Raw genomic sequence first — 15,342 nt, 5'->3', positions numbered from 1 at the left:
CTGGCAGGGAAGGGGGTTAACATTTTGGGTGATCAAGGGGTTAAATGTGAGCCTAGGGGAGTGATTCTAACTGTGGGGGGGGGGGAGCGAGGCTTCTGAAATTACCATAGAGACCTGTGTTCCTATATAGAAGGATCACATGGGCTCTATGATCATTCCAGGGAGAAGAAGGGTCAGCTGTGTTTACAACAGCTGACCGTTCTTCTCTCTCAGCGGGGAGCGATCGCAGATGTCAGGCGGCAATCGGCATCAGCTTCCCCGCTGACAAGCGGGAGCGCACCGCCGCCGGCGGCACACGCTCGCCCCCTAGCCTCCTGAGAGCAAGCGGCGTATACCTGCGTCGCTTTGCCCAGGAGCGGCTGCCTGCCGCAGTATATTTGCGGTGGGCGGTCGTAAAGTGGTTAAAAAGGACTAAAACTAAAATGGCATTTTAGTCAAAAGACTATGACTAAAACTAAATCAAAAATTGACATAAAAATTAACACTACTCTGGTGGCCATTTGTCGGCAACACAATTCCACCCAGAGCCTGTAATAATAGTACATTAACGTTTAAACATGTATTGCACCACTGCATACGCATAAGTAAGGGGCATCTACTGAGCTGCTGAAAGAGAAAAAAATGAAGATAAAGGCTTTTCTTTCTTCTTATATTCAGGTAATTTCTGCAATGACAGTACAGCCAATAGAGTTTACAGTTTGTTTGTTTGTTTTTGTATTTCAGACCTAATGCACACTGGATGTTTTTACAGCGGCTGTTTTTGGCGTCAGACGTTTTTTTCTGCAGCCAGTAAACTCCCCAGCATGTTATCCTATGTCTCCATGCACACACATAGGCTGGTATCAGCAGTTTTTGGCAGGGGTGTTTTCTGGCTGTAAAAAAAACCCAGAAAACTAGTAGGTTTTTAGTGGCGTTTTTAAGCTGTAAATGACAAAAACCGCTGCTAACTGGGGTTTAACTTTTTTGATTCCATTGCTTTTTTAAGCCTGGGTTCTGTTTGGAGGTGCTGTTCATAGAACATAGCCTGGGTTCACAATGGTGCATGCTGAACACTGCATGTGATTTGCACCAAAAACGCACCGCATTCCTGTGCACATCACATGTGATCTCAATACCACCGACAATACCACCAACAATACCACATATGTGTTTGTCAGTTGTTGTTTGTACCATTAGGGCAGCCCAGAAACTAATGGTGCGCATTTTGCATTTTTTTTATCCAGCCTTAAACACACTGATACAATATTTTTTTTTCTTTTTAAATTGTACCCAAAATATGCTGACCGTGACCTTTAATCCCTACCTTGACCCCTAACACTAACCCTGGCAAACCTTGATCTTGTTTTTTATTTCTTTATTTTTTATTCTTTATTTTATTTTTTACACACTTTGGTTTGTTTACATTTCCTCTCCAGCAAGAAGAAGAAGATACAATGGATTTTTTTCTTCATTCAGAAGAGGAAGTAAACACAGTGACTGATCACTGTGATTGCCAATCAGAGGCAGAGGCGATCAGGTGACCTGGAACCGACAGTCCAGACTCCTGATCGTTAGTATGAGACCCAGGGCTCTGGGTGAGAGTACGGTTTCCGGACTGTGAGCGCGCTGTCACAATGATCAGGTGACCCGGAACCAACAGTTCCAGGTTCTGAAGTGTTAGTATGCATTGCATCATACTTTTTTTTTTTTTTAATGCATATTTTAAATTTAAGATTTTCATATAGTATATTTGCATCTTAGTGATTAAAAGCAGTTATATAGTGGTGCTTATAAGACTGACTGTATATATTCATTCAATAATTGTTGACATGCTTAGGCAGATTCCAGTGCGGATTATAGGGTCTTCATGTGTCGACCTGTTTCGCCAAAGTTAGCTTCATCAGGACGCATGAAAACAATACAGCGATCTTCTCAGCACCCTAGCACCAACATGTAGAGAATCCCCTGGGTAGGCACTGGAGCAACAAGGGGGGCTCACTGGGACATAGGAGCACAGGTAAGTTTCCTCGGACCTCCCTTAGGTAGCTAACCGCATGCGTCAAAAATTAGGAGAAGCCCTAATCAAAAGGTAGGCTCTAACCACAGCTATCAGTTCAAAATATCTATTCAAATGACCTGGTGTTAACATTCCAAGTTGGGCCATCAATGGCTGAGGAACTTAAGGGGCAGCCACTATATGATGTAGGGTTCTCTAGATCTCAGACCAGGTATAGCTACCCTTTCAGACACACAGACCGCCCCGTGGGAAGTCCAACCATAAATTTCCAAGATGTAGCCGGTGCATAGAGACGCCCAGGTGACCCAATTCTGCGGCGTAAAACATTATGTGAAACTTACCCTGGAACCAAGCCCTCCAGCGGGGCGCTGTCACTGCTGAAGGCGCTTCCATCTTCACTGGGTCTTCCTTCCAGAATCGCAGACTATGGTTGTACCGGAGCCGCGATTACGTCACTCCCGCTTATGCATGCAGGAGCTGCCGTTTACACCACAGGACTCTGAAGGAAGTACACGGGTATGCCGTTTCTTCAGAGTGCATGTGCCAATGATGTCACTGCCTGTATCTACAGTAAATATCTCCTAAACGGTGCACATTTAGAAGATATTTACAGTCCCTATAGGTAATCTTTATATATGCTTACCTATAGATAAAAATCATGCATTTGAGTTTACTCCCACTTTAAACATAAGCCCCTAAATAAACACACAATCTGATAACATCGGACTCACCTTCAGAGCGGAGGAGGATGCGTTGATTGAGCTCTTCTTTCTCTTCCTTTAAGTTGCTGTTCTCATCTTCTAGTTCAGAGATTCGCTGGATGAAGTGATGTAAAGAAGAGAGTTACTTTTTAAAGTACAGCTAACCATCTGACAGTGTTACTAGTTAGAAATGATATGGACAAAGATGGCAATAAAATCTGAGAGACGCTTTAACATTCTTCTGCTCTATCCAAAACAATAAAATATTATTGGCTGGAAATTTCTCACCCCAAATGGGCACTGTCTGTTTTGTGTATGTTGGGTGAACTTCCAACAGGCAGAACACTTGCTCTGAATCAGCAGAGAACATTCAAGCAAACATTCACAAGTGAAAGTACCGCTCATCCCCTTACTCCCTTCACAAATTTCCAAAAAACATAATTATTTTTTTTTGGGGGAGCGGGTGCCTTTTTGTGACAGGTACCCACTTTCTCAATTCTAATCTAGAGGAGAATTATGCCAGCTTGGTCCCCAAACCTGCCCTTCTCCCTCCAACCACACTCTCCTGGGACACGTCACATGTCCAAGGAGGCTGTGGAACCAGTCTCTCAGCACTACTGGGCCTCACGCATAGGAGGTGGGGAGAAAGGAAGCCACAGACAGCTCCTATATCCAAGATGGCAGCACTATAGAGCCGAAGCCAGACAAAGAACCAATACTGTGGAAGTGTCTGTTTCTTAAAAGTATTGTAGCTTCTGACATTTATCTTAAACAAGAGTGAAGTTCCTCTTTTGAGTAGAACTTTAGGCAATACTTTTTTTTTTCACTTTATATAGAGTAAGGGAAGGTTATAACCCGTCAGATTTTTTTTGCCATCTGTGTCACATTGCAGCGATTTCCCTTCACTTCCTGTCCCACGGCCAAACAGGAAGTGAGAGGAAATCCCTGCAAATTAAGGGAAATTCTTAGGGACTCCCCCCCCCCCAGGTCATCAAAACTAGTGTCTCCATTGGAAGATTTCCCTTCTATTACTTTTCTGTGGACAACCCAAAATGGGTGATTTTCTTTTAGTTTCAATCAATTTAGGTAAACAGGACAGATAGAGAGGGGGAATCTCCCAAATGGGGGCACAGACAGCAATAAAAACTGACAGATGTTCTAATCCCTCTCCACTCTATGCAAAACTAAAAAACAAAAAAGGTTTGCCTCTAGTTCAAGGTTCTAGGACAATGTCATATGAGCAGTTCAGCTGTTTGGCATATGGTTTCCACTTACTTCAAAGTAGAAGTCCAGTCAGAAGCTAACCAAGTCCAAACCTGTTCCCACCCCCATTCTAAACACTATAATAATAACTACCCTGTAAAGGAAGGATGCCTATACTTACCTAATCTAAGGGTGCTCTGGTCCAGTCACTGGATTAGCTCCCAGTGCTGGCTTCAGTGGAGAGGAGAGACAGCAGACAACGTATCCCCATAGTAAGTCTATGGGTGGTGTCACTGCCCAGGCTCTGCAGTTGTGGTCGCTGTTTTCTCCTCTCCCCTAAATCCAACCCGGTCCCACGTTAAGCTGTCAGCCCTGGCTTCTCTGTGTAGGCGGGTGCAGAGGACAAATTCGACAATGGAAGCCCCATAGTAAGTCTACGGGTGACGTCACTCCCCATTCATTTCACAGCAGTTATTGGCTGTGTCCTCTGTAGAGCTTCCGCTGCTAGGGACCGGATCAGATCAGCTTCAAAAAAGGTATGTATACCTATTTTTTCTTTACAGGGCTAGATAGGTTAGTGTTTTATCGTGGAGGTCTACACTTTAGGAATATGTAAATACTGTACCTAAATACCCACAGCCTAACCGCAAGTTCTCTTTAAGTGCTAAACTTTCTTTCAGCCACTCTGTCTCTATTAACCCAACCACCCCTCTAACTTGAAATCCCTTAAATAAACCTCCTAGACATTGTCAATATCCTTCAGTATTCTGACATATATTCGTCTTTGGTGAGCCTACTGTTGCTCTTGGTCAAACTTCTCTATTCTAGAGGTGATCAGGTAGGAGTTTGGTGGGGAAAAAAAGAGTCCATTCCCTCCGACTCTTTTTTGAGAAAGACTGTTTGGAGTTCCTTTCACAACACCTCCCAATTTTATTTGGTGTGCCTCACAGTTTGAAGAGACATGCTAAAGGGAATAGAAGAGATACCTGCTGTAGCTGCTGCTTCTCACTCATATAAGAGTCCTCTACAATCTTCCTCTCATCTCTGCTCCTTTCCAGTTCAGCCCTCAGAGCCTCGATCTCCTCCTGCAGGCTGGCCAGTTGGTTCTCATCCTGCTGGTTCTGCCGTTGTCTCTCCAGCTCCTTCTGCAGCTTTTCCACCTCTGCTGAGTGAGAGCTCGTCACTACCACTAGCTGTTCCTTCAGGTCCTTGTAGTCTTTGTTCTAGAGAAAATAGACAGGGATCATTGCACATCAAAGACAAGCCAAGGATTTTTATAGCAACTGTTGTAACGTGCAACTCCCCTCCCACACCTCAGAGCATCAACACAACACCTTTACCTTTCACACCTTACACATGTCATATATTGTTTTTATCAAAGTGTGGACCTGTGGGATTCCTGCGACAACAGGAGTGAGACCGTCTCACTGGGTTTAAAAGAAACCTGCCATTGTTGACTGGCTGTTTCTAGATTCACTGGTCTGACACAAGCAAGTTGGGTCAGAATAAAGTCACAACCCTTTATGTAAATACTTGGCTTAAGTACTAAATGCAATGTAGTACAACAAGGCAACAAGTGTTTTCAGAAGGAGGAATCAGAAACTGCATATTTCCAGTACACGTTAAAGTGTATCCTACACTACCAAAAAAGGATTTGGATTTAGGTATACTTTAAAGCAGCTATGCTCAACCACGGTTCTGTGGAACCCTAGGATTCTTCCAGAGATTGCTAGGGGCTGACTGACTTCCTATCTGATGGTGCTTGCATAGCTCCAGGGCCAACACTAGATGGCAAAACCAGAAGCATGTAAGGGCCACATTCTTCCTACTAACCACAAATGTAAGACACTTGTTCCCTACTGACATTGGATAAATTTGGTTCCAGAGACCAGAAAATTGTTTTAGGGTTTCCTCTGGGGTAAAAAAGTCCAGAAAGGCTGCTATAAAGTGACCCTTTGATGTTTAAAATAAAAACACAGCCAAAAGGTCCCTGCAATAAAAGCCTATTGTACTTGCCTCTCTGGCGGGCCATGTCTTCTATCTCCCCTCCTTTCCAGTACTAAAGCCTTTCACCAGGCTCTTCAGCACCCATGCAGTGTTGAATGCCTGGGCTCTCCTTCCACACGCATGCCAGCGCCTATGTAACTACAGCAGGGATTCCCGAACTATGGCCCTCCAGTTGTTCAGGAACTACAATTCCCATCATGCCTAGTCATGTATGTGAATGTCAGAGTTTTACAATGCCTCATGGGATGTGTAGTTCCACAACAGCTGCAGGACCGTAGTTTGGGAATCCCTGCACTACAGTACTCAGCTGTGACATAGGAGTCAAAAGAAAGAACCACACAAGGATGGACACAGGCATCCGACACTCCTGGAAGTGTTGAATGCCAAAAAGGTTGACGGCAGCAGCAGCAGCAGCTCTGCAATGGAGGGGAGGAGGAAGACATGGCCAACCAGAGAGGGGAGAATACGGTCTTTTCTTTTCCAATATTTTTTATTGGTTATATTACAAAAAAATTATCAGCCTATTTCAGATTGCTCATTACAAAGCTCTTTCAGTACAGTTAAGAACAATAGGAGTAGAGATGAGGAAATACATTTGTAACGTTCCCAAAGGTCAATAAAGAAATAGTATCACACCCAAGACTCCTATGTGTTCGTTGATTTACAGTAGTCTGTTGTACTATGAGCCTTAGTACAACAGGCTACAGGCTACTGGTGCTGTGATCAAGGCTATAAGACTTTTTTTAAAAAAAAGAAGAGATTTCCAGTCATTATAAGACTTTTTAACTCACTATCATGTAGCAATAAATATCTTAATATGGGTTATGGAGTTGCTGGCTCTATCTTTTGTTGACTGCTACATGTAATGGACAGAAAACATTCAAGCTAGAGCACCCGACTTTGGATTCCACTTCAGATTTATGAATGGTTTCCCTGCTGTGAGTGCTGCACATGTACCTGTTTCGCCTAACCTTCACAGGTTGAACTGGATGGACTATTGTCTTTATTCAACCCCAACTACTATGTAGCTATGTAACTAGCCATAGTTTTGCCGAAGTATCAAGGGGCCTAAGTGCCGCAACAAGGCCAGCTATGGTAACCCCTTGTCCAGGGGCGTAACTACAGGGGTTGCAGGGGTTGCAATCGCTACCGGGCCCCATGATCCAGGGGGCCAGGTAGCAAACCAGTGGGTGAACTTCCAGGATCGCAAAGGTCACACTTGCAACCGGACCCTGGCATTGCACCACTGTGGGGAGGCCCCAAGATTGCAGGAAGGGGGCCCACTGCAGAACTTGGGAAAGAATCCTGCTGCGGGACCGTAATAAAAGGCCATGCAACGAGTGTAAAGAGCCCCAGGATTAGTGGGAAGAGCCCTGGGCTTGAAGGTAAGGGCCCCGGCCAGGGGTCTGGGGGGCCCTTCATGGTTTCTTGCATCAGGGCCCTGAAGGTTCTAGTTACGCCTCTGCCCTTGTACAGAAAAATGACACAAATGCACAATACGGATGCACACTAAATGCAGAGACACGGTCCTCCAAGGGACCTACTTTGTAAAGTAAGTAGTCCCCAAGGACTTGGGCTGCCTTTTTGTGAAAACCTGACAGGGTCACTTTATTAACAGTGATAACACTAACAAAAGATATAGGAAGCCAGAGTGTAACTGAAGCTGCCCATGTTTACCAAGAAATACAGATTCACTTTTGGGAGGATTAACCATTTTGCAACAAAATTACATTAAAACAAATAGTAATTTTTCAGAAAACTGAGAAACAGCAACCTGCAGGATGTGTGTAACCTGCAGAACCATTTGTAGGCAAAAAATTAAGAGGAGACACAAAAAAAAAACAAATACTGAAAAGCTATTCTGTATATTTCTGGTTTACTAATGACCGTATCGTGTTTGTGACACACAGGAGAGCCTAGTAAGAAAAGGGTTATTGTGTGGAGTTCATGCACAAAGCTCTGCCTGGGTGTAACTAGGACAGGAAGGAGGAGAAGAGTGATTGTGAGATGTCTCTGCTGACAGATGGACTTATATTCCATGACTGGTACAGACACCAAATACCTTTTATCTACTCCTGTTTGTTTCCCTCTCACTGCCCATTGAGTTTATATCCTATCAGGTAGGCCCTCATACATTCATATTTTTTGGGGAAACAGAACTAAATTTAGGACAATCTAACACTGCCCATACATGTTACAACACAATCATTGGATATAAAGTAAGAATCACATGTTTGATCTTAAACTCTTAAGGGACAATCCTGGAAGAAATCCTATTGAATTCCATTACACTGATCTTTTTCTTTGTTGCATCAAACAATTGTAACGTGAGTTATTTTTAAGAGATGAAATCCAAGATTGTTTATTGTTGGGTTATTGGCCAACAAGATTGGTGTATAGCAAGAATGAGAACTGTTTAATCTCAGCCACCAGATATAAGCTCTGAGATTCCAGCTGTCAATTCCCGGGTGGGTCTGGTATGGTGTTGGTGACTGTAAAATAGTACAGGCAGTTTTTATACTGACACATGAGGCAGTATGTTTCTCTGTTCCCACTGCCGGGTCTTCTTTTATCTGCTGTCCAGTCACTCTTGCAGGGAAGTAAATGCACCATTAAACTTGAATGGATGAGCAGTGACCAGGGGCAGCCCATCCATTGGGGGCGCAGGGGCCCCCTAATCCATGCGTCCGGCCCCCTAATCTACATGCAGGGCGCTGGATGCATTGGATTCCAATAGGGGATTTTTTTTTATTAAGCACGTGATTAGAGCCAGAATCTCTAATAGGCTTCAAAAAATGGTGGGCTCGGGGCGCAGAGCACTGTGCCCTGAGCCCACCCTGTTGTGTGACAATAGTGAATGAATATTCACTATTGTCACAGTGACTCTCCTCCCAGCCAATCAGGAAGAGGGTTGTGAGACCCCCTTTCCCGATATGCAGAGGCTATGTACAGCACAAGGATGCTGTCACTGCTACTTTTGCAAAGGAATATCTAGGTTTTAGAAGGTATTTGGTGGATTTATATCTTTTGCAGCTAAGGAGTACATTTGAACGAACAATGTGCCCGGATGTACTTGGTTTGGCAGTGCACCTTATCACATGGAAGAATGATTCTGAATTATTTCTAACCATAACATACTGACGGTTCACACAAGCACAGCTACAACACAGCCTGCCTAAGTGTGATGGGGTGCTATTAAAATGAATGGCACCAAAACTGCACTATTTTGCGTGTTTTGCCTGCAATGTCATAGTAATTCTGTACTTCAGCAGCCGCCCGATGATGAAGCTGGTTGTGTGCAGCGCACAGATAAGTGGAGCTATCCACAGGGAGAGATGGAAACACTGACAAATGTCAAGGTTTATGTCTTGATGTTTCATCTTGTAGAGTTGCCGTCAATGTGTTCAGAAAGTCTTCTTACTGCTGGATGAGAGACTTTCTCTTTATAGTCTGACAGTCAGGAAACTCCCAGCAGAAATCACCACCATGTCTTCTCTTCCACTGGAGACTTTAAACATTAAAAGACAATCCAGAGAAGAAATGAAGTCAGGTCTGAATCATGGAACAAGGTGATTAAGGCAGAACTCCAGGACCAAAATAAAAGACAAGCTAACAATCAATCAACTGCCGCTTTCACAAAATAAGCAATAAACTAAAGGTAACAGGTATAAAAGGGCAGGCATAAGAGGTGCTAAATATCTAAATTATTATTTTTTAGGTTCTAAATGACCATCTGTAAGCAGGTGTACTTCCTCCAACCTGAAGGTGGCACCATGCCATTTCTTCAGTTTGGAAGGAGTCCAGTGGGAAGGTCATGTCTATCTTGGGCTCCAGTTGGCCATCTTGGGGAAGACGATGATCTTTTTGGATACCGAATTTCGGTGAGACTTTTGGGGCCATCTTGATGAAGAACCCTTTAAATATAGTGGCTGATGTCATTCGGTGTGCCTGCTATGAGGCAGTAAGGTAGGGAGTGAGCTCTGCTGGGTAGGAAAAGTGCAGATGCAGAAGTAGTGAGAGGTTCTGGATGAGCAGGGACATGTACGTTTCCTTTTCAGGGTGTCCCTGATTACTGCTTCCAGACAGACTGCCTGTGGCTGTCACCTACCGCAGTGGCCTAGGGGAACCCAGTGTCACTTAAAGCCCAACTGCGGCCAAAAAAACTTTTTCCCCATGCAGTGGGGCTGTGCCCACACTGCACGGGTTAACTGCTTGTTTTTGCCTATGGGATTGGAGTACAGAGATATATTTATCTAATCCTCCCCGAACAAGACCGGTTCCTGCTGCTCCAACCCCCCCCCCCCCCCCATGGTCTAGAGGTCTTGTGTGGTGGACTGGTCATAAACTCATCATGCCAGTAGACCATAAACTACCAATATAAAAGAACCAACGCATTTCAAGGGTTCATATACTCTGTTTTCATCAGGGCTTAACGTTTATCTAAACCTAAAATGTAATATATTGCAGATTACTAGTGTCTGGTGTGGTGGCTACATTATTTCCAAGTTTCTTTTGCTTTATTTTCACATGATAATGCCCTTTTCTCATGGGCGTTTCCATCAGGTCCACCTGTTAGTTTTTCAGGCGGACCTGATCAGAAGGTCCATGCATTCCTATGGACAGGTGGGTCTAAACAGACTTGAGTCTGTCTACACCCACCTACCTGCGGGTCTGATCGAGTCAGTGAAAAAAATAGTTGAAGCCTGTGTCCTCTTCTGTTTTGGTGACCTGAATCGTAGACAACCAGGTGTAAACTGACAGGGGAGTCTATTTACACCCGGCCGCCCATAGAGCAGAACAGGGAATCTCCGTGTCATCTCTGCATGAACTGAGTGGACACGGATGTGACATCTATTCTGCTCTATTCTGATCAGCAGTTGATCAGTTCACAGATCCTATGTTGATCTAAATGGAATCTGCCCCGTGTGAAAGGGGCCGAATTCTGTATATAACACACTTTCTGTCCCTGGGTGGCTACATCACTTCTCCACTGTATCTAGAGAGGGAACCGTGGTTGTCACCCTAGGCTGCTTTCCTGATAAGGACTACAAACATGTCCATATCTCCTTATCTTAATTCCATGAGTGGCAATGCAATTGGTCGATTAGAGAAGATAACTGGGAAGAAATTATTTTGTGCAACTGACAGGAAGTAACAAGTTCACAGCATTTCTAGCAAGATCAACAGATATCTTCTGTATTTGCTAAAATGTAATTAGTTCGCAAAAAACCAAGGCAGTCACCACATCTAAGCGCTGTAAGCTATAATAGAGTGCACTTTTTCCTTGGGTTTATTTATCGTTTAAAGCGGAACTAAATCTAACATGTGAAAAACTCAGTTCTTTATTGCAGAAGAGAACTACTGGGGGAGATTTGCTAAAATTGGAGCACCCAGTATCGGCTGTGCATGGTAGCCAATCAGCTTTAGACCTCAGCTTGTTCAATTAAGGTTTGAATATAAAACTAGGAAGCTGACTGGTTTCTCTGCAGAGCTGCATGGTGACAGCGCAGCATTTTTCATTCGAACACATGCATTTAAAGGGCAGTAAAGGCCATATTTGTCCTACTTTGCCTGCAGTTAAAGGCACATTAGTAGGACATGTTGGGGGTAATTTACTAAAACTGGTGCACAAAGAATCTGATGCAGCTGTGCATGGTAGCCAATCAGCTTCTAAATTCTAAGGTTTATTAAATGCATATCAGAACCATCATGCATTGGCTCCTATAATAGTCGAACACCCTCCCCGGATGGGGAACCGCCGCCATGATGGTTCTGATATGCATTTAATAAACCTTAGATGCATCCCTCTACAAGGATAAAGTTTTGTTACTGTTGCATACCTTGTCTGCTCCTGTATATGTCCACGCCATCCTCCTCGTTAGTCCTACATTGCGGTATTACGCTCTTTTCCAAGCTTACAGTATTATACAGAATATTTCACTATAGCTCCAGACTAAGCTATTTTAGCAAAACATGTCGAGCAATGTGACTGTACGAATCCTCTGAGTGTCTGAATACAAAATCAACCGATCTCGATGGACGGCAGTCTCATCTTCTGTCACCCTTCATACGATCTTTCTGATGTGATGTATCCACCAACATATGTCATTAATAATACTGTATAGTTTGTTATTCTGTATATTATCTGTTATCAATCAGCCCCAATGACATGCTGACTTATCAATGCCTTTTTTGAGGCTTAATGTTCACATTTTGATGTAATTTTTTAAAAATTTATAAATAAAATTGTTATTTTTTATCTCGGTGTCTTTAAAGTCCTTGCCTTCCCAACCTATCCATTTCCAGTGTATTCAAGCTGTCAAAATCTATTTACGTGTATGTACAGCAAAAAACTTTAGGTTGGATACATTTTTTGCTTGGCGGTGACCCACCAGAGAGAGATTTCCCTTTACTTCTGGTTCCAGGGACCACAACAGGAAGTAAGAGAAAATCTCTCCAAAGTTAGAGTATCCAAAACTGTTGCCCTCATGGAAGATTTCATTTTATCACCAGTTCCTGGGACAACTTTAGCATTATGGTTTTCTTATCACTTTTTGCACCTGAGACAATGGTCACAAAGACTAAGAGTGACGGTGGATCTCCCTGGAGCTAGCAATGAAAACCTGACAGAGGTTTTACTCTTTTTTTTTTTTTTTAATCCAAAGAACTTTATTTGAAAAAAATAAACAGAAGGTATATGGCAATACATACAACCCAATTCGATATAATATGCCATGGGAACAACAATATTGCAGTAAATAAGATAGGTAAAACCACATCAGTACTATCCACACTTTCCAGACACATATATAACAGATGTGACAATCTCCCCTTCCCGGTATAACAATATCACCAACCTCAAATCCTCCACCTCTTATAATGACTTGTATGTATCCTGCTAATCCAGCAATTCCACCTAGTAGTCTATCCATGACCAGATCCACCGGGGCCAGCCCAGGTGTATCCAACCATGGTCCCCACAATCTCTCAGAAGACCCATCCTGAGCTAATGTAGCATGTCTTAGTTGGAGGTAGTAAAAACGAAAAGAGGATGGCAAGGTGAATCTCTCCTGCATCTCCTCAAAAGACAACAGGCTACCATTTTGGAAAATTTGTCTAAAAATTAGGTTTTACTCTTTAAGTACATAGAACATACCTGCTCATCAATCTTCCTCTGTAGCTGAACCACCTTGTTCTCCATGCCCACGCTCAGCTTCTTAAAGTGCTCGGCCGTCCTGGCCTCAATCTTCAGCTTTTTAAGCTCCCGCCGTGCCATCATGCGGCGGTAGTAACACTGGATGACAATGGCCGCGCTGCGGAACTTGGCAAAGTGTTTGCGGACTAGCCACCCTCGTAGGTTCTTCTGAATGACCGTAGCCTTGTGCTGTTGCAGGAGCTACAAACAACAAATGGAAGTCAGATGAATATATATATATACTAAAACATTCCAAAAGTGATTCCAATGTAGTAATACATTACAAAATTGAATCCATCCACCATTTTACATTTTCAAAAGGAAGGGCTCGTTTACAGCAGCAGCAGGACACATGGGATGTCAGCTGGCCCTACCTCCCACAAAGTTCGACACTCGGCCATCACAACCTGAAGCATGAAAGTGCTTGAAACCACCTACTACTATGTTTGACCAGATAGAGGGCTGACTGGAAAAAAAACAAGAAGGATTCCCCCCAACCACATGAACAAGCTGGATGGAGGAATCCTTCCGATTGTGCCATCGTATTCTGACAGAATACACTGATTAGTGCTGAAGCCACTGAGCAAATTAAAAAATTTTCATTAGACTGATCATCATAAGTTTACTTTTTCTAGCTTGAAAACTAATAGCTCAGAAGTGGTTGTCTTCTATGCCACCAACATTTCTTCAATGGCAAAATATGGTCCAAAAACCTTGTGAAAGAGAAAAATTAGCATACCAACTTTTGGGGCTGTGTACAAAAATGTATTAAATTATGGTTCCCTTGGCTTGCTGTTTATTCCGTTTTATATTATATTTGTGTTACTATTCTTTTTTATGTTTTCTTTGTTTTACTGCTTTTTTTTTTTTTTGTGTACTGGCATATGGAGCTAAACTGGTATACTTTGGTAATTATCTTACATACATTGGTAAGATATGCCTATGGAACGTACTGTTTTGTTTCTTTTTATTTTCTTCTTTACTGTTGTTTTGTATATTAAACACTTAAAAAATCAATAAAAAATTATTGAAAAAAAAATTCCAACATTCCAGTTTGACAGTTGTCAATCATTATATTTACTTCTGTCGAGAAGGAACGGCTACAGATGGATTAAAATTTGGCCAGGCCTTGCTGAACCGGCTGAAATTTGATCCATCTATGGCCAACTTTATTCTTAGAGGCTCCTAAATATCCTAAAGGGGAGTGAAAGGAAAAAAAATAAAAATATCTGAAAGTAACTTCAAACTCATAGCTTGGTGGTATACAAACCCAGTAGGTGGGACAGTTGGGTTTCTCCAATGTGTTGGAGATGTGAACTGACACCTGGTACCCATTTGGTGGCAGTGCCCCCTAACTGAACCATATTAGAAGCAGATTATCAACCTCACAGTGAAAATTACTACCATGGCCCTTCGACAGGACCCTTCACATTACAATGATGTCTGCCCCCACATATAAGATATAATTGATCCCACAACTCCTAGATCCGCAAGTATTGGAAAACTTCCAGACCACCGTCAATAGACAAATGGATATTACGAGTATTTGACGGAAGATATTACTATCCTTGATAAAAAAAAAAAAAAAGGAAGACTGACCATACTAAACAGATCTGGAAATGTGCATGGTACAACATTTGTTCAATCCAGCAAGAATGTGTACACATGTAGTCCCCTTTCTAGGTGACTGCAAAATTAACTGAGCTCCGCCCAGTGCCAATATCTCACCCACTGTCCGATACATCACTTACAGCAACATCACTTTCAGTGATCCGCTGACGTCACATTCAGTTGCTGTACAGCCACCAACCGATGCATTTCGTCCTTCCGACTTTGTCAAGTGGATCTCCCTTGACAAAGTCTGGTTCAACAAAAGTGAACTCCCGGTTTCTGTGTATTCTGAGCTCCTGCTTGCTGCTGTGGTTCTTTCTAACAACTGGACTGATGTGCCTATCATGTGGTGGAGGGGGGATTATGATGTGGAGTTGTTTTTCAGGGGTTGGGCTTGGCCCCTTAGTTCCAGTGAAGGAACTCTTAAGACGTCAGCATACCAAGACATTTTGGACAATTTCATACTCCCAACTTTGTGGGAACAGTTTGGGGATGGCCCCTTCCTGTTCCAACATGACTGCACACCAGTGCACAGAGCAAGGCCCATAAAGACATGGATGAGTGAGTTTGGGGTGGAGGAACTTGACTGGCCTGCCTCAACCCAAAAGAACACCTTTGGGATGAATTCG

The 15,342-nt window shown here is 43.1% G+C and overlaps 1 protein-coding gene across 1 annotated transcript in view; it reads right to left on the bottom strand.

Moving 5' to 3' along the window:
• MYO5B (myosin VB) overlaps positions 1 to 15,342 on the bottom strand; it is a 436,041-nt gene that overhangs the window by 65,699 nt on the left and 355,000 nt on the right. The window contains exons 21-23 of the mRNA XM_082255167.1: positions 13,064 to 13,303; positions 4,887 to 5,123; positions 2,728 to 2,812 (exon numbers count right to left, since the gene is read on the bottom strand). Coding sequence (XP_082111293.1) covers positions 2,728 to 2,812; positions 4,887 to 5,123; positions 13,064 to 13,303 — 562 coding nt within the window. The remainder of the gene's footprint in view (positions 1 to 2,727; positions 2,813 to 4,886; positions 5,124 to 13,063; positions 13,304 to 15,342) is intronic.

The sequence above is a fragment of the Pelophylax lessonae genome (genome assembly GCF_965119305.1).
Source record: "Pelophylax lessonae genome assembly, chromosome: 1".
Lineage (NCBI taxonomy): Eukaryota > Metazoa > Chordata > Amphibia > Anura > Ranidae > Pelophylax > Pelophylax lessonae.
The sequence above is the reverse complement of the archived record's forward strand: the minus strand, read 5'-3'. Positions and strand labels throughout refer to the sequence as shown.